Raw genomic sequence first — 26,845 nt, forward strand, 5'->3', positions numbered from 1 at the left:
CTTACTGAAATAGACCCAACAAATATAAGTTCACTGGCTCTCTTTTCTGAGTTTCTTTTTTCACACTGGGAGAATTAAAATTAAAATGTTACTCGGTGTGCATCCATCTTGGAAGTCCAGCAGCCCTAAGCTTACTATAAACTACATAAATCTAGAAGAAAAAATTATGTCTTCCAGACTTGTGAGGTATAAGGGACAGAACAACAAGTTCTGAGACAATTCCTGAGGAAAGAGCAAGGGGTTCTACCTCTGGTAGACTCCAAATTTGACTGATATTTCTTTAAAAATTCTTCGGATCTAGTTTCTATTTGTAAGGAAAGTGATTTTCCTGCTCAATTAATCTTTCAGTTGATTCTGAAAGCCTGGAACACAAGTGGCTAACAGAAGATGGTGTTCCAGAGCACATTCCGAAATATGTACTCTCTCTCTGGAAAAAGTGCAACCATTTGTTTCCTCCGTATTTGCTTATATAACACATCATTGAAATAATGTCTTGGAAAGCTGTCAGGGTCTGGTATAGTAGTTTCAGTTCCCACATCCTGATATGGAGTAATTTCTACTGTGTAGTTCAGCAGACTTGGACTTATAACTTACTGAAATGGGTTCCCAAAGTGTAGTTTGAACAGTCCCTGATCAGTATTTGAACTCTGGATGGGGAAATAGCATTCCTGTGGAAAAAAATGTCTGTTGTTTTGTGACTTTAACCTTCTTATGTTTGGAGTCAGCTACAGACCAATACATAGGTACTAAAATTCTGCTTGTGTGTGCCAGCTATTCAGATAGTTCACCTGCATTGAAAGCTACTCCCAACCCTTGTTAACAAATGTTATTAATAGTCTAGTCTCTAGAGTCTTAAGAGACGATATATTTTTCAGTCAGCTGTACCTAGCAACAACAGATCTTGGGTATACATTACACCGACAAACCTGTAAAATAGGAATCAATAACTGCATCCAGTTATTTTAATATTTTATTTACTTAGGTTTCTGAGACAAAAACCTTAGCAGTGAAATGGATTTACATTACGCTTAGTTTGTACAACTGCCCTCTACATAAGTTTGCCGACTTCCGTACAAATAGACTTAACACTAATATTACAATAAGCTGTTTTAATTTATTTATGGATTTTTTTACACCTATTCATATTCTTCCAATTAGCCTTGTACACAATTAAACTAGATTCACTCACTACAGACTATAATAATCACCAGCAGTACCTGTTACACAGTACTAAACCTTTTACAGCACTTACTGGAAGACGAAGACTGTTCACTACCAATCCCAATTAACTGACTAATTCTGCAGCTGACATTCTCGTACTGACTGCAAAGTACCCGAACCCCATAAGCAATGCAGCTGAGACAGTCTGGAAGGGGATCTTACTATATCTCCCATAAACCAAGAAACCTCGATCCCCAGGGCTTGTATGTTCTACACACTGCATGGATCAGTAAAGTACAGTTGTGTACACTTACCATAAATGTAGATGTTTGAGTGTATTCACTGTTGCAAACATTACATTTGGGTAATCTGCTGGCAGGTTGCCCTCAGTCGGCCTGATTAACAAAGTCTTGGGTCCTGCGTCGGTTGCTGTCCCTTCTTCCATGACATCAGGTCATCAGGGGTATAAAACATGCAGCCGACACCATTACATCAGTTTTTCTTGCGCCAGATGTCAGGTGCCCCCCCAAATGGGGAGCAAATAAAATTAACAACACAAATAATATACCTCCAACCAAAAACAAATACACCAAAAGGGCTTTTAAGCATAGTAAAAGAAAGTAGAGGTATAGCCAGAGAAAAATAGGGGGCTGAAGGGAGGGTAACCAGGACTGCAACAGTGAATACACTCGAACATCTACATTTATGGTAAGTGTACACAACTGTACTATGTTCTTCGTGTTTCACTGTTGCAGTCATTACATTTGGGTAGATTCCCAAAGCTATGATTGGGTGGAGGGAATTATATAGCATTAGGACCAGCTATAAGGCCCTGCAGGACAGTAGTGGCAAAGCCAGCTCTGGATTTAGAGAAAAGTGGTAAATGGTAATGTTTGGTGAAAGTATGAACTGAGCTCCAGGTAGCAGCTTCTAGAATGTCCCTGGTAGGAACACCTCTGAGAAAGGCTGTTGAAGTAGATGCAGCCCTGGTGGAATGGGATCTGATCTCCCCTGGGGGATAGTTTTTCCATGCTGCTTATAGCAGAAACAAATACAATGGCTTATCCATTTGGAAATGGTTTGCTTTGAAATAGCCTTTCCCTCTGCCCCTGCAGCAAATGTTACCAGCAGTTATTCAGATTTTCTTTGAGATTTAGTCCTGTTTAAGTAAAATCGAAGTTGTCTGTGTACATCCAATGAATGCAGAATCCGCTCACCCTTGTTTTGTGGATTGGGAAAGAAAGTTGGCAAATGAATGGTCTGATTAAGAGCCACACTGGATACCACCTTAGGCATGAAGGGTGGGTTGGTCCTGAGAGATACCCTGTCCGCATGAAAAATGATGGCTCGAAAGGAGGGAGGGAGGGTGAGTTTCTCCAATACAAAATGAAGGTCCCAGGCAGGGGTTGGAGCTCTCCTGGGTGGTCTTTTTGGCCCATCTGAGATGCTGCTTTAACAGAGGATGGGAGGAGAGGGGAGGTTCTGTGTTGTAATGAGCTGAAATGGCTGAGGCATGGATTTTTATGGAAGAAAAAGACAGGCCCTTGTGAAGCATCTCAGTTAAGTATTGCAAAACCTGAGGAATGTTGGGCACTGCTGTGCTTATCCCTTGAGACTGATTCCAGGCACAGAATCTTTTCCATTTGTCAGCATAACATTTTCTAGTACTAGGTCTTCTCACCTCCAAAATGACATCCATTACAAGTTTGCTGAGGGATGCTAAGGGTGAATTTGTGTGATTAGCCACGCTGCAAGATTCAAAGTTTGGAGCCGAGTGTGCAGAATTTTGTTATTCTGCTGAGACAGTAAGTAAGGTGTCTGAGGCAGGTGCCACAGTGGAAGGTGTGACACACTGCGCAGGAGTGGGTACCAGTGTTGGCGAGGCTAGTCTGGAGCAATCAAAATTATTTTTGGTTTGTCCTGTTTGACTTTTAGTAGAACTTTGGAGAGCACAGGCAGAGGGGGAAAGGCATAGACTGATAGGTTTTTCCAGCTGAAGGACAGAGCATCCACTTTCCTGGCTTTTTTGTGATGAGTTCTTGTGCAAAAGTTGTTCAACTAATAGTTCTGGGGTGAGGCAAAAAGATCTATATGTCTGGGCTCCCTCATTTGCATGTCAACATGTTGAAAATCCGTAGTTCCGGTTTCCATTCGTGTGGGTCCATGAGATTTCTGCATAGTTAGTCTGCCAGAGTATTCAGCTTTCCTGGCAGGAATTGAGCTTGTAGTTGTGCTTGATAGCTCAAGGCAGTGTTCCACAATGCCATGTCTAGCCTGCAGAGGGAGTAGGAGTGCCCCCCCCCCCCGCTTGTTTATGTACCACATAACCGTGGTGTTGTCCATCCTTATCAGTAACTGTCCTGGATGAAGGTAGTCCTTGAAGGCTGTCAGTGCATTCTACATGGCTAGCATTTATTTTTGATTTATGTGAAGGTGCATTTGATTTGGGCTCCATTTTCCCTGAATGCACTTCCCTGCCAGATGAGCACCCCATGCACAGTCTGATGGGTCTGTAGTTAGGGTTTGGGCAGCAGGGGGTGATGTGAATGGCAGTCCCTTGTTCTGGTGGCAGGCCTCTGCCCACCATAAGAACTCTAGGCGCAGGCAAGGTATAATAGGAATCATTGTTTCCAGGCTGTGACAATGCTGACTCCATAGACTTTTTAAATACCACTGAAGTTTCCTCGTATGCAGTCTTGTATATGGAATTAGAAGAATGCAGGAAGCCATGAACCCCAAGCCTTGCAGTATTTGCCTTGCAGAAAGCAGGGTTTTTGTGGCCACCTGTTTGAAGTAAGTCACCAAATAGGTTCATAGGTTGGTACTGGGCTATCTGCCTGAGGGTATATATTAGCCCAGCCACGTTGTGCGGTATTCACTGCCACTTTAGTAGTTCCCTAGACCCTTGTACTAGCAGCTAGTACCCTTGGTCCCTATCTAGTAGTGCTGCTGGCGTGATCCCCGGTGTGAACTTTCTGTTACCCATCCACTCATCAAGGGTTCTCTTGAAGAGTGATAGTGAGGGGCTCTGTCTTATGTAAATCGGGACCCTGGTTCCATAGTAAGGGAAGTCTCTGCGAAGGGAATCTATCCTTCCAGCATGTTCTATTCATTGTTGTGTTGAGGTTTATATCCCTAGAGCGTGTAGCTCGAGTAGATTTGGTTTTGCTAAGATGGAGCATGTTCAACAATTCTGGGTTGGACATGGCTCTGTACGTTAGACAGGGATCGCCTCTGAGAAAGCGGTATGCAACGGAGAACAGTCTTAGCTTTTTCAATCGTGCTGCATAGGGCAACTGTTTGAGTCCAGTAATCCTCTTGGTTAGGTACCTCTGTGGTCTCTCCAGCTGCTGGAGATGTCTAGCCAGGTACATTCCAATTGGTGCATTGTACTCAATAATGGGTCTGATGAGGGAAGAGTAGAGGGGCACCATTACATCCTTAGATCTTGATGCAAACTCTTTCGTGATCAGATGGGTCACACAGAAGGATTTTCTAACCACTTTGGCAACATGGTTATCAAAGGAAAGCTGACAATCTACTCGGGTCCCTAGATCCCTTATTACTTCTTCAGATTTCTGGGGATTACCTCCTATGTTGTAGTTTGCGGGTACTCTGTTTTTTCCAAAGGAAAATTAATTTGCTTCTCTGGCATAAGGAAAGCCATCTGGGCAGTTGTATTCAAGCTTGCACCCAGGAATGTAATTTTTTGAGAGGGTACCAGTTGTGATTTCTTTTCGTTTATAGTGTACCCTAGACAAGTTAGAACCCTTTTTACAAATGCCAGATGTTTTAGAAGAATGTCCTTGTTTTCTGCCTGAATTAGACAGTCGTCCAGGTATGGATATATTTGAATATTTCTTTGCCTGCAAAATGCAATTACTGGAGCCAGGCACTTTGTAAAGACCCTGGGTGTAGTAGATAAGCCAAAGGGCAGTGCAGAGAACTGGTAATGCAAGTAGCCTGCTTTGAAGTGGAGATATCTTCTGCAAGATTCCCTGATTGGGATATGCAGGTAAACCTCTTTTAAATCTAGAGTTGCCAACCAAGCATCTTTGCCTAGCATAGGAAGTAACTGGTGAAGAGTCAGCATCTTGAATTTTGGAATGACCAGAAAGGTGTTTAGAGTAGATAAGTCCAGAATTGGACACCATGATTTGTCTTCTGGGTACCAGGAAAAGTCTTTAATAGAAACCTTGTCCCTTTTCCTCCTCTGGTACTAGTTGAATAGCCCCCATGCTCAAGAAGGAAAATACTTGTTTCTGGGCCTCTGACCACTGATTTGGGAGCAGGTCTGGCCATCTGTTTGGAATTGGCAATGTGTAGAAATGAAATCTGTATCCTTGGGATACTATATTTAAAACCCATTTGTCCTGGGTTATAAGTTGCCAGTTTTTTGCATGAAGAGACAGTGTTCCCCCCAAAGGGGTGGCTAAAAGGTAAGTGCTTGGTAAGTTTTAATGGAAGTCATTGAGACTGCTTACCATAGGGAGGTGTCTTGTTGTTTCCAGATTTGGAAGAGGAGGCACCCCATTGTTTTGTTCTGAAAGTCCTTTGGGACTGAAACCTGGTACCTTTGGAATGTCTGGGTTTGACTTGAGTGGCTCTCGAAGGAACTGGAAAGGACCAGTTCTTAGTAGGCCAGTGCCTACTAAATCTTGGAGGTTGCACTTGTAAGAAATTTTTCACAGTTTGCATAGATTTAGCTTTATCTTCCATCTTTTTTAGAACTTCTTCAGCCTTATTACCACAGAGACGGTCATGTTGTAAAGGAGCATCCAACAATTTTGCTTTAACATGATCAGGCAGAGTTTGCTCTTTGAGCCAAGCATGCCTTCTTAGCACAGACCCAGTAACAGCAGTCCTGCAAAAGGCCTCCAAAGAATCAAAACCACACTGCAAAGTATGTTTTCCAACTTGTTCAGCTGAGTGCAATAAATCCTGTAAATCTATTTTACACACAGTCAGAAATCAACATCATTTTCTGTTTAAGCAGTCCCATGATATGCTGCTGATATTTTAGCATATGAAATTGACAGTTTAAAGCCCTGATTGCCAAGGTTGCAGAAGTGTAAACCTTCTTACCCCCCATCTATCCAGCGCCCTGGAATCTCTATCAGAAGGGCTAGGATTTTTAGCAGTAGAAGCCTTAATGCCCTTGGCACCCTGAGAAATGGTTTCAGGGTCCGCAACAGAATTTTTAAAAAGGAATTTGTGGGAGTCAGGAACCCTGTAGTATCTGTCTGGCTTACAAGGAGCCGGAGGCAGAGAATCAGGAGCCATACTAGATTCTGTAAAAACATCATCAACAATGTCTAGAACAGGAGGTATAGCCAAAGGCCTATGCTGAGGAAGAAGAAGAAAATCCCCAAGTCTCTTTTTAGATTCAGAAAAATCCTGACTTTCCCAGTGGAAATGTTCCCTTAAGGTATGTAAAGTTTCCCCAAAAGAAAAATCCTCAGGGGGAGAAGCAGAAGGAATGGAATCTTCTGCATCAGAGTCCACATAAGTAGGTATAGACAATTCCTGTTCATTAGAAGAGACAGAAGAAATGGAATCCTGTTCAGAAGATTCATAGTCAATATCTTGCCTAGGCCTCTTAGAAGGGGGGGTTGGCTACCCCTGATCAGAGTAATTAAATCTTTAGCCATTTTGATCATTTGCTTTTCAGGCAGAGGAGCCTGCACATGTGGCCTAGGCGTCGGTTTTTTAAACATTGACTGAGATTCTGGCCTTAGTTTTGAAGATGGCGTCGGTCTAATATACAAGTCTGTAGGCCTGAAAACACCCTCAGACGTCGGTGCCTGCACAGCGGCACTGGACACATCCAAGGTAGAGACATCCGCGGGTTCCATAATTGAAGCATATCGCGGCATACCGGACTCTGAATGGGTCTAGTAGAGGCCTGTGAATCAGAAGTAGCGGGTATCAGGGCTGCGAAAGCACCTGAGTACCGGCGAACTGGCGACTGGCTTAGAACAAGCGTCGTCGGCAGTCTTGGACCTCAACGGCATGTCTTCGTCTTTTTCTTTGCGTTTTTTAGGTATTCCGGTAGTCGGATTGCTAACTGACATTTCTGGATAATTAAAGCGTGAGCCAAAATATTTAGAAGCAAAAATGTACCAATGTTTGATAGTGCGTTGATTAAATAAAGCACAGAACCGACAGCAAGGTACGTTGTGGTCAGGACCTAGGCAAGGAATACAGTACAAATGGAAATCCTTATGAGGTATTTGCTTCCCACAAGTAATGAAATTATTAACTTTTACTGACATCGGTAAGGAGCAAGAAAAAGTTTCCCCAACAGGGTACTTAGCTTTTTAGTTGAAGACTTCGGATCTGAAACTCGAAAACGAAAATTTCAGGAGTCGGCTGACCAGCACTTGCAAACTGCTTCTGCTTCGGGCACCACACGGCAAGAAAGACTGATGCAATGGCGTCGGCTGCATGTTTTATACCCCTGATGACCTGGCGTCATGGAAGAAGGGACAGCAACCGACGTAGGACCCAAGACTTTGTTAATCAGGCCAACTGAGGGCAACCTGCCAGCAGATTACCCAAATGTAATGACTGCAACAGTGAAACACGAAGAACATCTCACTGGATGATGACGATTATGCATATTAGACTGCGTACATCTCTTTTGGCTAAGTATTCAAACATCCTATAAAATGAATAACCAAAAATCAAAAATATGTAATAAATACAGTGAAAACAGTAATCAATAAAAAAGGAACATATTCTAAAGTGAAATTGTATACTCATTTTGAGATTTTTACTGTAAACAGTTTAGACATACTTTAAGCATTTTGTTAATGTACAAAAGGGGGTTACCATCTGCCTTAACAGTCCAGCACTTAAAGATTAAAAATGCTGAATACAGCAGTGAGATAAGGGTGGATAACAACCCCTATATACCAGTTTTAAGTATGTTTTATTACTTGGTTAGAACAAAGGCAGAACGCAGATCAAATTAGCTAAAATATACTACTGATTTTTTTTGTGTGTGTGTGTTTGTTTTTGTGTTGGGGGGTGGGGCTGCCACTCAAAATTAATCCCTCCTACTCTAAGTTTCAGGAACTATTCATTTCATGTTAATACTTGTATTATTTTTTTTAATCTGCAAACAAAAGAGGGCGGGCTAAAGGAGAGTGCTGTTATGCAAGTAAACTTAATAGCAGATGTTCGACTAGATCACTGTTGCAGTACCCATATGAGACATGCATTTCTAAGGGGTACAAGGGCCTTCTTCCTTTTCCCTCCTCCTTCCTTTTCCCTCATCCTTCTCTCTCTCGGAAGCCCTTAAATACAGTGATAGAAGAAAACCTATTTGATATGAAACATCTGCACCTGCTGAAGTCTGTATCTCACAATGGAAAAGTACAGTTTGATGCCAGAATCCCCTTCCTATACTGCCCCCCCCCCCCGAAAAAAGGGCAGAAGAATAATCAGTGACATTACTTTCCTCAACATTTCCTGGACTGAATGACAACAGACCGACTAAATTACCAAAAAAAAATTAAAATATGTCAAATGTATGAGCAATAAATGGTAAATTAGCTTCTGTTGCATGTATCTGCTGAACTGTGCAGCAAGAGAAATTCTTACTTAGTTGTGAGGGAAGCATTAAAAAATATGCCTAATAGTGAAAACAAATAAGTCTATGAAAGTAAAGTGCTATGGGGTTTCTCGCAGTTACTGTTATAAAGTAAAGTATTCAGAAAGAATACTTTTAGAAAAGGTTCCTAAATACCACAAACAGCATAAAGCTTTTTTAGAGTCTATCTTGACTTAAATTCTAAATTTCACTAGCACTAGTGGAGTGATGCTAGTAAAGAAGACAACAAACTTTTAATGAAAGTTAAAGAGGAGAAATGTACTAGGTGTGAAGCCATATTTTGTTAACCACCTCCATTTAGTTTAGGTGTTGCATGTGCAAGTATAATACAGTACAAAACAGCACCTTACAAGGACAATCATGATCTTTCCAATTCAACTCAAGATTCTGCATACATGAAGAATCACAGTATCACCCACCCACTAACATCATCATAGCGTCCTTTACCTCCTTTACAACCAGAATCCCTGTTGTGTGGTGCTACTATCAGAGACCAACATTTCTTTCACTACATCCTAGCTGACTGCACAGTATAATGAATAAGAAAAATCTTTAAGAAATCCAATCTTGTATGCATTAATTTACCTTTAATTTTCTTTGTTTAATTTAAACCTGCCAGTATGCTCTAGAGAACCACCGACTCATGTTTGCCCCTTCTCCTGTCAGTCATGTACTTCCTCCCAGGCAGTTGGCCCATTCAGTCACCATCACCTGACTAGGGTCAAACAGAAGACAGCTATCAGGTGGTGGTTTGACTTTTTTTTTTTAAGCTCTATCCCTCACACTCACTTAATAAAGCAGCAGATATGGGATAAGCAGTGGGCTGACCACAGAGGATGTGCCCTCATTTCCACAATGGACAATCCCTCCAAGCAGCCATATCTCTCTCTGTGAAACATGAGCAGTGGTTTCTAGGGCCTTCACCAGAGAAAATGCACGGAGCCAGTGAGCTTCTGCATGAGTGAGCAACTCTACCCACCCCTCCCAGGACAGATGAGCAGGCTATGCTCCTTTCTCTCCTCCCCCTCTCTTCTTGCTTACTCCTCCAAGTGCCACAGCAGCAAAGTGAACCTACTGCCACTTGATTTGCAGACAGGGATCCATTCCTCTGCACTGTGAAGACAGAGAGAGACACTGCTTTTCTAGGAGAAACCAAAGACTGTGGCAGAAATTCTACATACAATGCAAACAGAGCAGTAGCTAGTCCCATTAAAAGCAGAAGCATTAACAGGGTAGCACAAACATCTTCCTGCTTTCCTCTGGTGTTTAACTTGCATTTTTATCCAGATGGATGTTCAGCCTGGTTAGTTCACATGATGCAGTTCAGCCACTTCACCTGATAAGAAGGAGATTGAAATCCTTGGTACTAGCTTGGATTAAGCCCAGGTGACCTTAACTCAATTAGTGCCTTGAATGTCTGTTGGAACCATCTTGGGAAGGATGGCAGACTGTAATGTGCAAGAATCAGGTAACTGCGGATTAGTTAAACAGTCTGGCATAAACAAAGTGTTATTTTAAGCCCAAACTGTTAGTATAATAGGCTGGCAATTACCTAATTGCTTTATCATTCTTTACACATTACAATTAACTCTAATTGCCACTTATCCGAATGATGATTTAAGTGCATCCTATTGGACTATGATAACTAATGCTTGATAATGGGAGGTGTTCCCTATAACACTTTTCTGTATGGGGGTGGGGGATATCCATATATTAGTCTTTACAATACTTTGAAGAAAAAAAATGAGTGTCTGCAGGCATGATGATGCTCACAATTTTTTAAAACGGTTACATATTTATGACATTTAAAAGTCAAAGCTGCGAGAACAAGTGTCCTTCGAAATGCTACAATTCTGAATAACAGCATTTAGAACCTCTCAACAACACAGTGTACAACATACTGCAGGTTTGCCAGTGATCTGGGAGAATAAGGCTGCAAGTATCCAGTACATCTCACAAAAACAAATCTGTAACACAACATGCAAGAAACATGCTAAATAAAGCAAACATTCTAATTTAATTCTGAGACCTGTGGCTGCATAAAAGCAAGTGAAGAACAAGCAAACATGAATGAATGTTTTTTTCTTACCTAGTTTTGGGAATACTATTAAATATTCTGCATTGCATTGTGGACATGCAACTCTAGCTGTGCTATTCCCTCTCTGTTTTTCATCAACCCAACGCTGCAAACATGCTTGATGCACCCATTTTGTAGAGCCTCTGCACCTGCACGGTCTCACCCAGTCAGCTGTTCTGTCATCTTCATCAGTAGCAAAACACACCCAGCAGCTCCTGAAAAAAAAAAATCAAAAACAAACGAACACACGCCACATTAATAGAGAATAAATCTGTACTAATAGTTTCTGTCATACAGCTATATCATCTTCAGTTCATCCACACAGTAAATTTTAGTTCAGTGAGCCCACAGCTAGGAATGGAGCTTCCCACTTTGAAGGGCATTACAGACACATATTATAGGGAAAGTTTATTGAACAATATTTATTTATTTTACATTTGGTTACCGGGAAAGTCCGACTGGACACAAGCCCTTTTTCTGCGGAGGCCCAGGGAGAAAAGCTCTACATATAACACAGATTAATAAAGTACAATTTCACAGGTACAGAAGCATAACACTAACCATTTTACATTAAATTAAATTAGGATATTAATACTTTTAAAATGTACATCAAATAAAAGTAAGATGAAACACTGAACAATATACAGGTACAAAGATGAAACACCTTAAGCTGTACAATCAAACATCCAGTATGATATAGTATTATAATAATATAAAGTATACACCAAGTGTCTATACTTAGAATATTCTTTCTACTACTGCTGTTTCCCTGTCAGACTTTTTTATTCTCCTAATGTCACATGACTGGTATGCTAATCAAAGGAAAGTTAGCTTTATTTGCAGATGTTATTATTTTGCAATTAATAAATCCAGAAAAGGACATTTTAGTGTTGTGGAACATTTTGAGACAGTTTCAGGTTTTTTTGGCATATGAAATGAATGAAGATAAAATAAAGGCTGTTAAGTAGAAAACTATGTACTAAGACATGAATTGGTTCAGCTATACTCCTATTTATGGGTGCACAAGATGGAAGCATTTTGCTGTATGGATTAAAATGTGTTGTGTTACGACAGCTAAGGATATGTGAGAAGAGACTTAAACAAAAGAGAATACATCTGAGAAACTGGAAGCTCTTGACTATGCATGAGGATAGCAAGATATAAGCAGTTAAAATGTTTCCACTCCCTTTAGTTTTATATACAGGTCAGGCAAATTTCTATTAACTAGAGAAGTAGTTCTGAACAATAATTAATAGAGAGTTGAAGGAATGTGTTTGGGTGGGAGAAGAGGACAAGAATATGTTGCTCTGCCCCATTATATTAGGTGGGTTAGGACAACCCGATTTGAATGGATATTTTAGAGTTGCACAGTTAAGGCTCATAGTAGGTTATAAAATAAAGTGAATAGGGATGATGATAAAACTGGGAGGAAGTTCAGCAAGAAATAAGGAGAGAGTAGGATTTTGGATGAAGATCCTCACAGGGAATAACAACCATACAGACTTCATAAACTAGCAGAAAGTACACTGTGAACTAAGCCAATACAAGAATGCAGAAGAGAGTTTTTGCCTAGAAGAATGACAGCAAGCAGGGGTACAGAAAACAGACAAAAGATGTCTGGAATACACTGGAGAAAATGGCAAAGGAACCAAGGTACTGGCAGCAAATAAGTACACATGGTAAATTAACAGAGTGAGATGAGGCCAAGCAGAATATTGGAGTACAAGTTGCAGACTGCCTTCCCTATCATATTTTGATATCAGAATAATTGGGAAAGAGAAAGGGACAGAGGAATGCTAAGTGAGAGACTAGCTGTGTAGAGTTTTTAGTCAGATCTAGAACAGAAGCTGTTGTTACAAAAGGGATAAATTGGTAGGACATGAGAATCAATCACAAAAGGTTAGAAAAGACTGGGAAGAGAGACTGGAAAAGCAGTTTACAAAAGAACAATGGGAGGGCATCTGTATGGCTCCCAAGTATACAATACACATCAGAAGTTTTAAGAGTTTTGCTTGGAAGTGTTTTTCCAGTATTTGCATACTCCATGCAGACTTCAAAGATTTTTCCCTCAGATAGATAGTTGCCAGAGGTGTGACAGGAAAGACAGAGGTAACTGGGAACGTCTATTGGGAGTGTAACGAGTTGGCAAAATTTAGAAATTCCCTACAGAGTGCTTTGGCAAAAATGTTGGGGCAGAAAATGCCCGTAACCAAGAAAATTATTCTTTTGAGCTGGATCAAAGGATCCATACTGTCTAGACATAGTAAAGACTCGTATGTTTAATGCTATTGGCCATCAGAAAAGCAATTACTAAAAATGGAAATCAAAATCTAAACAAACTGCACTTGAAGTACTGAATATTGTAAAGGAGATAAAAAAGCTAGAAGTGGGATTTTCAGTAAAGGCAAGGAGCAAATGACATAGAAACAAATGAAAATCATGGGAGCAATACATACAGAATAACAATGACCATGAGGAGGAGTGTGGTTTAAGGGAGGGCAGAAATTGAGCAACTTAAGTAGTGCTGGAATGAATGACAATTGTTAGAAAGAAAATACAGGTAATATATAATGCGTGGAAATGAAAATGTTAATGTACTTTGTTTTCTATTAATCTATGTATGCCTATGTCTTTAATAATTTAATAGAAATGTTTAAAACATGAAAAGAACATAACAGTAATGAGAAGGAAAAGTCTTCAAATCATACAGTACAAGAGAACACCAAGGCAAACAGGACGCCACTAGAAACAATTCTCAAAAGGGAAAGGGAAAACAGGTAAAAGGTAACAGAAGGAAAAATACTAGAAATGACAAGGGGGAGTCCCACCTGACAAGTACAATACACAATGGATAGAGTATGAACAAAACAGGGAATCGGGGAGTTGGCAGAGGACAGCTCATGTAAAGAGACTTATCAATTCTCCCCAGCCATCATTAAAAGCAGTCAATTATTTCCAACTCTCACTTACTGCTGGTGCACATGTCCTGCTTTCTATATCAACTCTACACAACTGACAATTCTGACTTTTAGAGTCCAAAGACATCTTTAATGCAGTTTATGAAAAAGCTGGCATTAGGTGTGCAAATTTATATAATAACAGTGGAATGAACTAAGTAAAGAATACACAGGCATAAGCAAAAGTTATGGGTACTTACATAAGCTTGAGTCCAGAAACTCAGAACTCTTTCCCCCTTGAGGTGAGACAGACACCCTCTCACCTGGGATGTCAGGATGCTCAAAGTATAAAACAGACATCTGCTGGTCATTTTAGAGCTTTCTTGCTCAAAAATGATAGCATAACCCTGAAAGCTTTATAACTATGACCAGAGAGATGTACAGAGGGATATCCTCATACAGGAAAAGAAATGGAAGATACAGAAGGGCTTCAAAAATTCTACTTGCACCTAAAGAATTCTGAAGACCAGAAAGGAGGAAATGGGTAATATGGATACGGTATGTTCGCACAACTCAAGATACCCAAAGGAGAAGGATAAACAGTGGGAGGCTGGGCGAGAGATTGTACTGCAAAGCAATTTACTCAGCTATTTATTTTACTTATTTAACATTTGTTTACCGGGAAAGTCTGACTGGGACAGAGCCCATTTCCAGCAGAGGCCCGAGGAGAAATGTTCCAGATGCATGTCTTTGGAATGTGGGAGGAAACCAGAGCACCCAGAGGAAACCCACACAAATGCAGGGAGGACATGCAGAAGGCATCCCAGCAGAGAATCGAACCAGAGAACCTCTTGCTGTGAGGCGACAACACTAACTGATGCACCACTGCATCGCCCAACTCTTATCCCATCTACTATTATGATAAGTTCCAGTAAAATAGTACTATGTTCTTGTTCACTGTTGCAGTAATCCTGACTACCAGGATGATTCTAGAGCTTCAGTCTGAAAGGAAGGTGACTTGAGTGAAGTGACTAGGTTAAAGTATTCTTTGTAAAATGGCTGTATCAATCTCTACCCTTGTTCTACAAGCAATATGCATTTTGTAGTGATTTGAAAAAGTGTGCAGAGATGTCCAAGTAGCTGCTTCTAAAATGATCTGAGTGCTAACTTTAAGGGATGCTACATGTCCCCTTGATATAATGAGCCTTAACATCAACCTCCAAATTCTCACCCTTGTATGAGCAGCAGAAACAGATGCAATGTGTTGGCCGTTTGGATACAGTCTGTTTTGAAACAGCCTGTCATGATTTTTGTGAAGCAAAGAAAACAAATAACCGATCAGGCAGTAAAGCCACTTTGGTTCTGTGCAAACACTATCCTAGCTAGCTGCCTGTGAACATTCAAGGAACGCATAATTCTTTTTTCCTAGATTTTGTGGATTAGGGACAAAGACAAGTAAGATAGATAGCTTGGTTTACAGATACTTGTGTCACCATCTTTGGCCTTAAGGAGGGATTTGTTTTCAGGCTTGCCCCGTCTCTGCAGAATACTAAGTTGTTCCTAACACAGAAACTTGAAGTTCTGACCCTCTTAACTAGTGGAAGTGATCATTACCAACAGGACAATTTTCCACGTTAGACAACTAACTGGGCTTTTAACTTCAAAAGGCACTTGTGTTACTTTTTCCAGAACACAGTTCAGAGTCCACACAGAAACAATTCATTTTCTTGTTTGTATTAAATGTAGTACACCCTGTAGAAAGGCTGACCATTAACAAGTTAGCAAGAGATGGAGCCTAAATCAGGCAAGGTGAAAAATCTGTAAAGTGTACCTTATCAGATATATATGCAAAGCCTGCATGGAACAACTTACTAAGATACTGGAGGATTATGGGCACAGGTGCTCTGCTACAGACCTGATGCCTTTCCAATCACGGACAGGAATCCTTCTTTCATTTGGAAGAGGGTCAGAGCTAAGTACTAGTTTTCTGGCCTCTTAAATATTCAGCATATGTACTAGTGCCTGAAAGGTCACAGGATTAAATCACCCCGGATGTGAAGTGCAGTGTCTTCACGATGGGACATCCATTTGTCTTGAGTAAGGAGATCACCATTACCAACAGCACATGATGTTCCCCTGGACATTTACATGAGTAGGGAGAACCAGTGCAGCCTGGGCAAAAATAGTAATATCAGCAGCACTGCTGGTGTCTCTCATCTTTCAAATTCAGGACATTACAGTTGGTCCGTTTAAATAAAAGGAAGTGAGACACATTTAATGAATTAGAAAATATAGAATTGGAATGGATTATTCGCTTTAAAGCACATTATGCCCCAGGCTTAAATCAGTATATTAGTATTAGATCAATACTTATATTAGTATTAGATCAATACTTAAAAAGAGAAGTTTGAAATAAAATTGACTTGAGGGACTATAGATATCATATATTTTATATACATATAATATACACTTTTGTAGTCAGTTCTAAGTTATTGGGCTTATTTGGATTTCTTTAATTGCCCACATAAAAGATGCAAGTAACATATATCATCTTTTTTCATATACCAAACATATATAAATATATCCTCCGATTTATATACATTTTTTAACACTTGTTTTATATATTTATATTTTTATTAGTTTATTAATTAATTGTTATTTAATACATATTTATATTTGATCATACATAACAACCCTTACAATTAATATTGAAAGGTTACATATTTATAAATTTTGCTGCTATCTATACCATACAGATTGGAATTGGATATTAGACTTCGGAGATTCATTTTACTTCATTTTATTTCATTTTTAGCCAAATATAGACATATAAATTAATTGTAATATTTGATAATACTACTATATATTATATGAGGAAGCTTTTATACAAAGTTTTTAATAATATAATTCATACATATCATATATCTTTATTTATTTTATTTATTACATCAGATGATATATATATAAATTAAAAATTTTTTATATAAAAAGTTTTTCTTTATATATTTCATATACTTATATCTATCATAAAATTATACCAATATAATGATATAACAGATGAGATATATCAAGATATTTTTATAAAGCTTTTAAAAACATTATTAATTCTCTTTCATGATATTTCCTCTTAATATATTTTCACACCTTCATATATATACATACTCATGCATTTATAGAATTACATCACTATGAGATTAGTTTCATTATATATATAATTTATTTAAATGACTTTTAAATTTATATCTTTTATTTTCCATGTGTCTCTAACATACATTGCTTCAACACTGATGCGTTTTTAGATGAGCTGATTTTATTCATAGTACATATTCTATATATAAATAGATTGTTGGTTTTCACTAATATATATATCTTTTCATGAATGTTCATATTTTTTGTCACTGCTTTGATAAGTGACCGTATATTCCTTATTCTGCTCCATTTATAGCATACTACAAATGCTTGAACATAGATCGGAAATATACAGAAAGATTTTAACATTATTTCACGAAAAACTGAACATGATGTTTATGATGCTTTAATGTTTTAAAGATGTCTCCATAGCTATGCATTTTAGTTTCAGTTAGACCCAGATATACATGAATGTATTAGTTTTCATTGCAATAGATGTATACCATAACGATATGTTTTTCTGGAATATAAGCTGAGATTTCTGATTTCATACACCTCTTGAGACTGTCATGTTTGTTTTTAAAATAGCGCTCACATTTTTACTACCAAATTGGGGTTTTACAATTAGTTTTTTGAAACTTAATTGATTAAGTGAATAATTGATGGTAATAATCACTTAGTTTGATATATAAGGATGAAGATTTTTATAATGCATTAGATCTGAAGAAGCGTACAGTCCGTACGTGAAAGCGCTCATCGTTTTTTTCATGTTCTTGTTCTAAATAAAGAGAAGTGTTTGCTGCATTATCGTGGTGGTCTTCATACTTGGTTTATTTACTACGTTCATCTGGATTTAGTGGTGAAGACCTTTGGGAGCCAGCTGAGGTTGTGTATACACCATTAACAAGTTAGCAAGAGATGGAGCCTAAATCAGGCAAGGTGAAAAATCTGTAAAGTGTACCTTATCAGATATATATGCAAAGCCTGCATGGAACAACTTACTAAGATACTGGAGGATTATGGGCACAGGTGCTCTGCTACAGACCTGATGCCTTTCCAATCACGGACAGGAATCCTTCTTTCATTTGGAAGAGGGTCAGAGCTAAGTACTAGTTTTCTGGCCTCTTAAATATTCAGCATATGTACTAGTGCCTGAAAGGTCACAGGATTAAATCACCCCGGATGTGAAGTGCAGTGTCTTCACGATGGGACATCCATTTGTCTTGAGTAAGGAGATCACCATTACCAACAGCACATGATGTTCCCCTGGACATTTACATGAGTAGGGAGAACCAGTGCAGCCTGGGCAAAAATAGTAATATCAGCAGCACTGCTGGTGTCTCTCGTCTTACTAACTGGATCACTCTGGGGAGCAAGGGTAAGTATATAGGAAGAGACCTGTCCAGGTGAGAGAGATGACACCTAGCTGAAGGAAGACAACTTCGTGTAACATCCATCCATGTGGCTTTGCCTATGACCTACTGAGTTGGGCTAGCTCCCATGCAGTTATGGATAGCCTGCAAAGGGTACAGCCGCATGTCTCCTCCATGCCTGTTTATAGATCATGCAGTACTATTTGTTTGTTACCATCTGCATGACATCCTTTCTCCTCCTTTGTTTGAGAGCCTGAATCACTATCATCTCTTTTATGTTTACATGTTTACTCCATTAAGCTGCATTCCACACTCTCTGTACCTTAAGTTTCTGACTGAATGCTCCCCAAGTCTGAAGCATCCACTGTCAGAGTTGGACTGGTGGGGTTCCTTAATGAACAGAGCTCATATTTTGCTTGAATTGGTTGGACAGTTACTCTAGCTATTTGAAAATGTAGGATAGTACATTTCTTAGGGTATTACTTAAGTCTCCAGGTATGGGTATACATGTATTCGCTTGGTCAAGCAGAAAGGGATTACTGTAATCAAAACACTTTGTGAAATCACTGGAAGTGGTAGCCAAAACAAAAGGCAATGGCGTAAACTGGTAGTGGAAGCCCCCTGCTTCAAACCTGAGAAAGCATCTGTGGTTCCTTCAGAGAGAAATGTGAAGGTTTGCATCCTTGACATTCAGGGTAACCAAAACAGCTTGCAGAAACATAAGTGGCAACTAAGCCTGGAGGGTTAACATCTTCAGTTTTAAGACTGAGGAAGTTTGAGGGTTTTGAAAGATAAAGAATAAGTTTCCAAGGTTCGTCTGCTCTAAGGACTAGGAAAAAAATTTAGTAAAATCCTTTGTCAGTTTCCTTCATTAATACTGGCTCTTTGACCCTCAATATCAGAAGATCTTGCAGAATATGTAGAAATTAGTTGTCTCTGATCTTTTGTGATGGGGGGATTCCTGCTATCTTTGGATTCTTTGTAAACTGTAATTTGTAGACCTGGGAAATAATTTGTAGAACCCATTTGTCCTGTCTGACTGTTTCCATCTTTTTGGTAGGCACTATGCCAGTCTTCTAACTACTTTGGAGTGGTGAAGTAGGCTGGAGTGACCTGGGGAGCTGGGAGCAGTAGGATGTAGGCAGAAGACCCATCCTGTCCTTAACTGCTCCCTGGTGGCAGGGCAGAAGACCCATGGGATCCACCAGGCTCTGCCTTATTCTCTCCCTGCCACCGTTTCTTATATTAACCTGTCTTACCACTCACTGCCTTGCTGCAACAGTATGGACCTACTTTGGATGGGTCATTTATTTCATATTTTGTCATGAGGGAGTGAAAGTGTTAACATCCCACATGACTTTCCTCTTCCCTCAGTTTTTCTAAACACTTCAGTACTAACAGTACCCAAACAGCAACTCCTTTTCAAAGTGTGCATTAAGGAGCTGTGCTTTAACATGCTCTGACTGGGGATGGAGCCTCAACCAGACATAGCTGGCTTCTGAGCCTGTAGTTATCACCTTGGATGTTGCATCACCAACATTATATCCATACTAAATGGAGTGCTTCATTACCTGACTAGCAGTCTGGGTGACCTCTAACAGTTTTCCCCTCATGTTCCCACTGGACACTTTCCTAGCTTTTCTTTTGGTCTAAGAGCCCTCGGAAACTTGGTCATGTGAGTCTGAAAATTAACGGCCCTGAAGGCATGGGTATCAACAGTATAAACGCTTCCCAGACTAAAAGCCTTAAACCTTTACTGTCTCCTACCTACTATCAAATGGTGACCTATGCCTGATGTTCAAGGCACTTACAAATCCAGCCCTAATGGAGCTGCTACACATCCACAAGTCAAGCAGCATGAGAGTCACCTGATCTAAGGATCTGAACTTAGTCAGCAACTCAAACAAAACATGCTGGAGAGACATGTGTGTGTCTCAGTGATTGCCCCTTTTTATGGAACAGGTTTTCTATTCACATTAAGCACAGCCCTTCCCCAATTCTCTTCAAATGCAGTTTGGATCAATGGATGGGGAATCGTAAATTCACACATGGTGTAGTGCCTACGCCCTTATGGACAGGTATAATCTGTCAGACACTCGTTGGATAAGCACAAATCTATGCCATCCTCTTGCCTCTAGGGACCATATATTGGGTAAAATCAGGTTATACTGTTTAGGTTTTTAATGGCTTTCAAGCTGTTAGCTCATAAGTTCATAGGAGATTACTAGGCTAAAAAGAGTCTCTTGGTGACTCCACTCTTGGGGAATTAAGGAAAAAAAATGTGCTGCATTTTGAGCGAGTAGGAGAAGCAAAAAGATCGTAACAAAGCTGGCCCTACTGACAAAAAATTTGTGATGCCACTAGTAGACAGACACCACACGTGAGGTGGCAACAGAGGTCTGCTAAATCTATCTGCTAAACAATGGACTCCTCCAGTATGTGCACTGTTATCAGAAAGCAATTAGAAGACACTCCCCACTGCCTAACTCTCACTGCTTCTCAACATAATGGGAATGTTGATATACAAGACTACTGTCATGTTGTCTGTCTGGAAAGAGATCACGCCAAGAGGGAGGACATCCTGAAAATCCTGCAATGATAGGATGACTGCCCTCATCTCCATGTTGATGTGAAGCTGCCCTCTGCTCAGGACCAAGTACCTTAAACTATCTGTCCTATATAATGCCCCTCACCCCAAGTGAGGAACATCCATGGTCACCATGGCCTTGTGAGGGGAGAAACTAAGGGCTGTTCTTGAGGCACCACCTGTGACTGAATCCATCACTTTGTGTTCTCTGTAAATTTTGATATACAAATTGGAAAGGACATGGGCTGATGTCTGAAAGATCACTGAACTTGTAGTGACTACTATAACACCCTCCTATAATGTCTTGCCATGGGAACCAACGTGATGGAAGCTGCCTTCAATCCCAGCAGCTGTAAGACTATCCTGGCTGGCAGGGAGTGGTGAGGAAGGAGCTGTAAAGCCTAATTTGTCAAGGTGGAGAGACTGTTCTGTGGCAGCCTTGCTTTTTGTACTGTTGTATCAAGGGAGCTCCTATGAACTCCAATGTTTGACCTGGTGTGAACTTGAACTTGGCATGATTTATCATAATACCTAGAATGGATCAAAGTTGAAGCAAATAGTTTCTGGCCCGGACTAGAAGAGGCTTGGTAGGAGCAGTGAGGAGCCAGTCATCTAGATAGGGGAACACCTGGAACCCTAGCAATCTGACATGAGCCGCAATCACTGCCATATAAATGGTGAAGCCAAAAGGCAGGGCTCTAAACTGAAAAAGACTGGTTCCCAGACTGAAGTGAAGTAATCTTATGGACCTCCTATCCATTTTGATATGGCAGCAATCATCTAGAAGATCTATTGTGCACATCCAATCGTTCTTCCTCAGAAGTGGGAGGATAGACTGTATAGTAATCTTCCGGAACTTGGGAGTGTATGACATACTGGTTCAGCTGGCTTAGGTCCAATGTTGGCCTGAGGTCCCCATTCTTTTCTGGCACTAAAAAGAACCTTGATTGAGTTCCAAATCTTGCTGGTCTGGAGGGACCTCTTGAATGACTCACTTTCTCAGCAGCTTTTCTATTTTGAGTGCTGCTGTTTTTCTCTGATGGGATGACACATTGGGAAGTTTCTGTAATAATGGGGGTAGGGAAGTGAAAGGGATGTGATATCCTCTGGTTACTACTGTCCGCACCCAGACATCTTTAGTGATTAGTGTCCAGGCTTCTGGGTACAGAGACAAGCTCCCCTTGACTGTCTCCAGCGTGCAGCAGTCTGGCAACCATTCAGGAGTGCTGGTAAGACTTCTTGGAGAAAGGTCCCCAGAAACATTGGTTCTGCAGTCCTCCCCTGCCACAAGGGTGACAGCTGCCATTAGAGTATCCTCCTCTTTAGCAAGGTCTCTCTCCAGAAATATCCTGAGAAAACCCTTGGGACTTTCTGAACCCCAGTTTTTTTTATCTCCTTTCTGGTTTCTGGAGAAGGCTCTCTTGGGGGGGCTAGAAGACCAGATGCCCAAGGCAGAATTTTTTCCCAGCCTAGCCACTTCTGAAAAGTGTATCCTTTACCTTATGGCCAAAAAGAGAATGGCCAAAAAGAGACGAGCCACTGAAAGGGGCATTGATAAATGACATTTTAAAAGGCTCCACAAAAATCACACAGATGCATCCAGGCATGCCTCCTAATTGTAACATCTGTACCTACAGCTCTCAAAACACACTCATTGCACTGGAGATCAACAAAATGGAGACATTCCACAGGGACTGGAGGGTAGCTAGCTGAAAGTCCAAAGCACTTTTAGCCTCTGAAGACATGGACTGTGAGAGAGATTTGGAGAGTTCCTCTGTAAAGTCCCTGTGAAATCTACTTATGTGTGCCAAATAGTTCAGCAACCTTGGGGCACAGGTTATCGAAGCATATACTTGCTTCCCAAATCTGTCTAAGGCCCCAGACTCCCTGCTAGTGGGATGGACAGACAAAGTCTCCTCTGCAAGTTCTTTCTTGGTGGCCGATGCTACTACCATGTCATCCACTGATGGGCCCTTGCTCCAGTAACCACAGTCTTTAGGGTCTATGAGGTATTTGTCAGGTTTTGAGGAATGAGTTCCGCAACATCCAGTTCTTTCCATGCATGGCGAGAAATCAGATCCACCATTTCCTCAGCCTGGGGAACCACCCAAGAAGTAGCTGAGTTAGATCCAAAAGCCTCAAGAAAAACAGATTCCCGAGATTCTTGAGAAGGGGCTTCAAAACACCAACTTCCTTTCTGTCTCAAAAATTAGAGGATCTCCCCGAATGAGACATCCTCAAGAGATTATCTGGGGGATGCCTCTCCTTCATCAAAATCCATGCCTTTTGTCAACAACTCCTGAGGGAGTCAATGTGCCTCCTCTTGCACTTATGATTTCAAGGAACCTCCTCGGGGGGGGGGGGGTTCCTGACAGGACATGGAAGATCGGGGTGTCCTGAATAAGGAACGTCTTCAGGCTCATACGAACTGGCTGTCCCAAATGGACAGACTGAGCAGGATCAGGACCCATGACACCCAGATGAGGAGAGGGTGGAGCTGAGAGGGAAAGAGATGTCCTAACTCCAGCCTTGGAGAGTCCTCTCTCCACTGCCTCAAACGCAGAAGCAGAGGGGGAATCCAGGGACATCCCGGCAGCAGCCAAAGATGAACAAGGGTGCCAACTCAATTCCACTCCAAGACAGAGCCCAGAGCAGAGCCATCAACTGCTGAAGCCCTGAGAGGAGAGGAGTGGAGGGGATGGCTCTGATAACTTCAGAGTCAAACCCTTGCCACAGAAACTGGTGCTGAAGCTACATCTAAGAGATCCCTCTGGCTCTGTAGAAACTGGAACACGTTGGATCAGAGAAAATGCCAGAGTTGATGATGACCATAACTTTGGATCCAACACCGACAGCCCTGGAAATCTTTGATCCTGAAGCCAGAGGCTACAGCATCTTTGGCCTTACCTCCAAATGAGCTATCAGGTAAAAGTAGTTAGGTTTCTTGCAGATGAATAGACAAAGTGGTCACATGCTGGAGAACCCCCATCTCCATGATGAAAGAATTCTACTTATGATAAGAGAGGCCATTTTTTGTGGCATCATATGTGTATTTCATGACATACAATCTTGACAAGGCAACTACTATCAGAAGTCTGCTGCATGTTTGCAGTCAGGATTGTAAAGAAGAAATACTAGCTTTCTGGACGTCTGCAATATCAAAGAGAACTAGAAAGGATTCAAAATTAAGAAGACACTAACAGTACAAAAATCTTGTTGCCCTAGAATTCTATTCAGGGGAAGGAAGCCTAAATGCTGAAACCTGTGAGATTTATTCTGGGCTGTTACACTTAAAAAAGAACAGAGAGTGGTTGTGTTCACACTGTCTACTTGCAAAACAGCAAGAGATCATGAAGCCAGATGCTAAAATATGGCAATCATGATATCATGAATAATGCCAACTCAAGAACAGATGACTAAAAATGAAGACTAGCCACTGAATTATTATAGCCTTTTGCACTGGGACAAAATGATGCCTTAGTTGTATCAGATAGTAGATGTCATAACACACAAACTCTGCAGCCCATGAAAGGCAAACATGGATGGCAAGCCGTGGCCTACAGCCATTTCATGAGGCAGAGGGTGACACAACCTAACGAAGTATGAGACAAAAACTAGGCTGATGGAGGAAAAAATGCCCCAGACTCAATTTGCCATCTTCTAACAGGACACAAATTATTGGTGCTGGCAGCACAAAGGAAGAATGATGTCTGAACTAATCTAGGACTAGAGAAAACTGATAGAGGTCCATGCTGAAATGTCAAGGCCAAGAGGAGTACAGACTTAAAGCCAAAAATGGCAAAACTCTATCAATGCATCACAACTCCAAAATGATAAAATTAGAAGTTATGTACTTACCATAACGTTCCATCTGAGTAGGTGGATTCATTTGTCTGCAACCTGTGGGTATGGATCTGATATCGGATCCGAACCGGCATGGTTTATCCAGCTATGGATCCGAGCTCCTAGCTCCTCCCCTCACCCATAATGCCCTGCTCTCCCTACATGACCTCAGATCGAGTTTGCCCTGCATCAACTACCCTAACCAAAGGGTAACACACCCTATGCAGGAAACTGACAAGGCCAGGGGGATAGGAGGCGGGATGGTGCAGACAAATGAATCCACCTACTCAGATGGAACGTTATGGTAAGTACATAACTTCTAAATCTGAAGTAGGAGAATTCATTTGTCAGCAACCTGTGGGACAGAGTCCCCAGCTACCTGAATCTTGGGTGGCCATCATGGAAGGATATTCCAGAGCACCGCGGAGCAAAAGGATGCTCTACCTCTAGAAGTGACGTCCAGCTTGTAATGAGTAATAAAGGTATGAGATGAAGCCCAAGTGGCTGCTGAACAAATGTCATCCAGAGGAACCCTAGACTTAAAGGCCGCTGAAGTAGAGACAGACCTGGTCGAATGAGCATGGACTCCCTCCGGTGCGGGCCTCCCAGAGGCTTGGTACGCCAACAGAATACACTGAGAAATCCAGCGTGACAAAGAAACTTTGGAAATTGGTTTACCCAGATTGAATTTGGCAAATAAATGAACAACTGGTCTGATTGCCTATGACCAGCTGTCCTATGAAGGTAAAAACGAAGCTGCCTGTGAACATCCAAGGAATGCAGCTTGTATTCGCCTTTGTTTTGATACTTAGGGAAGAAAACAGGGAGGTTGATGGACTGATTAATGTTAGCTTCCGAAGCTACTTTAGGAAGAAAGGAGGGATTGATCCTTAGGGACACCCGGTCCGGATGAAAAATCAAATAAGGCGGTTTCATGGACAAGGCCTGAAGTTCTGAAACTCTCTTAGCCGAAGTAATGGCTACCAAAAAAGCAGTCTTAAAGGACAAGTATTTAAGATCGACTGTGGCCGCAGGTTCGAAGGGGGGAGCGGTCAAGGCCAGAAGTACCAAGGAAAGATCCCACGGGGGAACCGTTTCTTTGACAGGGGGTCTGAGCAAAAAGGTGCTTTTAGGACGGTTTTGCATAACTTAGCCGACATAAGAGACCCTGAATCGTGTCCAACATGGTAATGAGATATGGCCGCCAGCTGAACTTTGACCGTGGAACTACTGGCGCCATCATTAAAGAGAGTAGTAAGGAAATCTAGAACCAAAGGAAGGGGAACCGTGAAAGGATCTAGGCCTTGCCGCTCTGCCCAAATGGAGAAACGCTTCCATTTACTGCGGTAAATTTTTCTGGTAGAGGGCTTGTGGGCCGCTACCAGAATGGCCTTAACTGGGGACGAGATACCGGGAGTCCTGATTAGCAGTGGAACTGGAGCAGCCAAGCAGTCAACTTCAGGTTGTCCAGGTTCGGAGTTGGCAGGTTCGACGGGTGTGATATCAGATCTGGAATGGGATCTAGAATCCAAGGTGGATTCACTGAATGAGACCTTAGGTAAGGGAACCAGATCTGTCGAGGCCAGAACGGGGCAATGAGGATCATTTTGCACCCCAACTGAGAGGCTTTCTGAAGTACTTGTAGCATCAGAGGTAGAGGGGGGTATGCATAAAGAAGACTGGGAGGCCAAGCATGCACCAGAGCGTCTCTCGGAGAATCCCCTGGAGGGGGGATTAGAGCGAAAAAACTGTCGCACTTGACGTTTAAAGGAGCAGCAAAGAGATCGCAACAGGGAGTCCCCCACTGTGCGAAGATACGTTTCGCTACTTGAGAATTGAGACACCACTCGTATGGGGAGAGAATGGTGCGACTGAGCTTGCCCGCTAGGATGTTGGTCCGACCCGGAATGTGCGTTGCGATGAGAAAGCGGTTGGTGGAGATCGCCCATTCCCACACTCTCATGGCTTCTCGACATAAAGGGTAAGACCTGGTTCCCCCCTGTTTGTTGATGTATCAGACCACCGACATGTTGTCTGATTGAATCGCAATTGTTCCCAGGGGAAGGAGGGCCTGAAGTGCTCGCAACGCCAAGAGCACCGCCCTCATTTCCAGAACATTGATATGCAGGGAGGTCTCTGAATCGCTCCACGTGGCTTGGA

The 26,845-nt window shown here is 41.4% G+C and overlaps 1 protein-coding gene across 1 annotated transcript in view; it reads right to left on the bottom strand.

The window, feature by feature from the left end:
- The window catches only part of MARCHF5 (membrane associated ring-CH-type finger 5), a 608,414-nt gene that overhangs the window by 313,821 nt on the left and 267,748 nt on the right, over positions 1–26,845 (bottom strand). Inside the window, exon 2 of the mRNA XM_044056699.1 lies at positions 10,869–11,071. Within this exon, the coding sequence (XP_043912634.1) occupies positions 10,869–11,071 (203 nt within the window). The remainder of the gene's footprint in view (positions 1–10,868; positions 11,072–26,845) is intronic.

This window comes from Protopterus annectens, chromosome 14.part0 (assembly GCF_019279795.1).
Source record: "Protopterus annectens isolate FY-2018-M chromosome 14.part0, PAN1.0, whole genome shotgun sequence".
NCBI classification, from domain to species: domain Eukaryota; kingdom Metazoa; phylum Chordata; order Ceratodontiformes; family Protopteridae; genus Protopterus; species Protopterus annectens.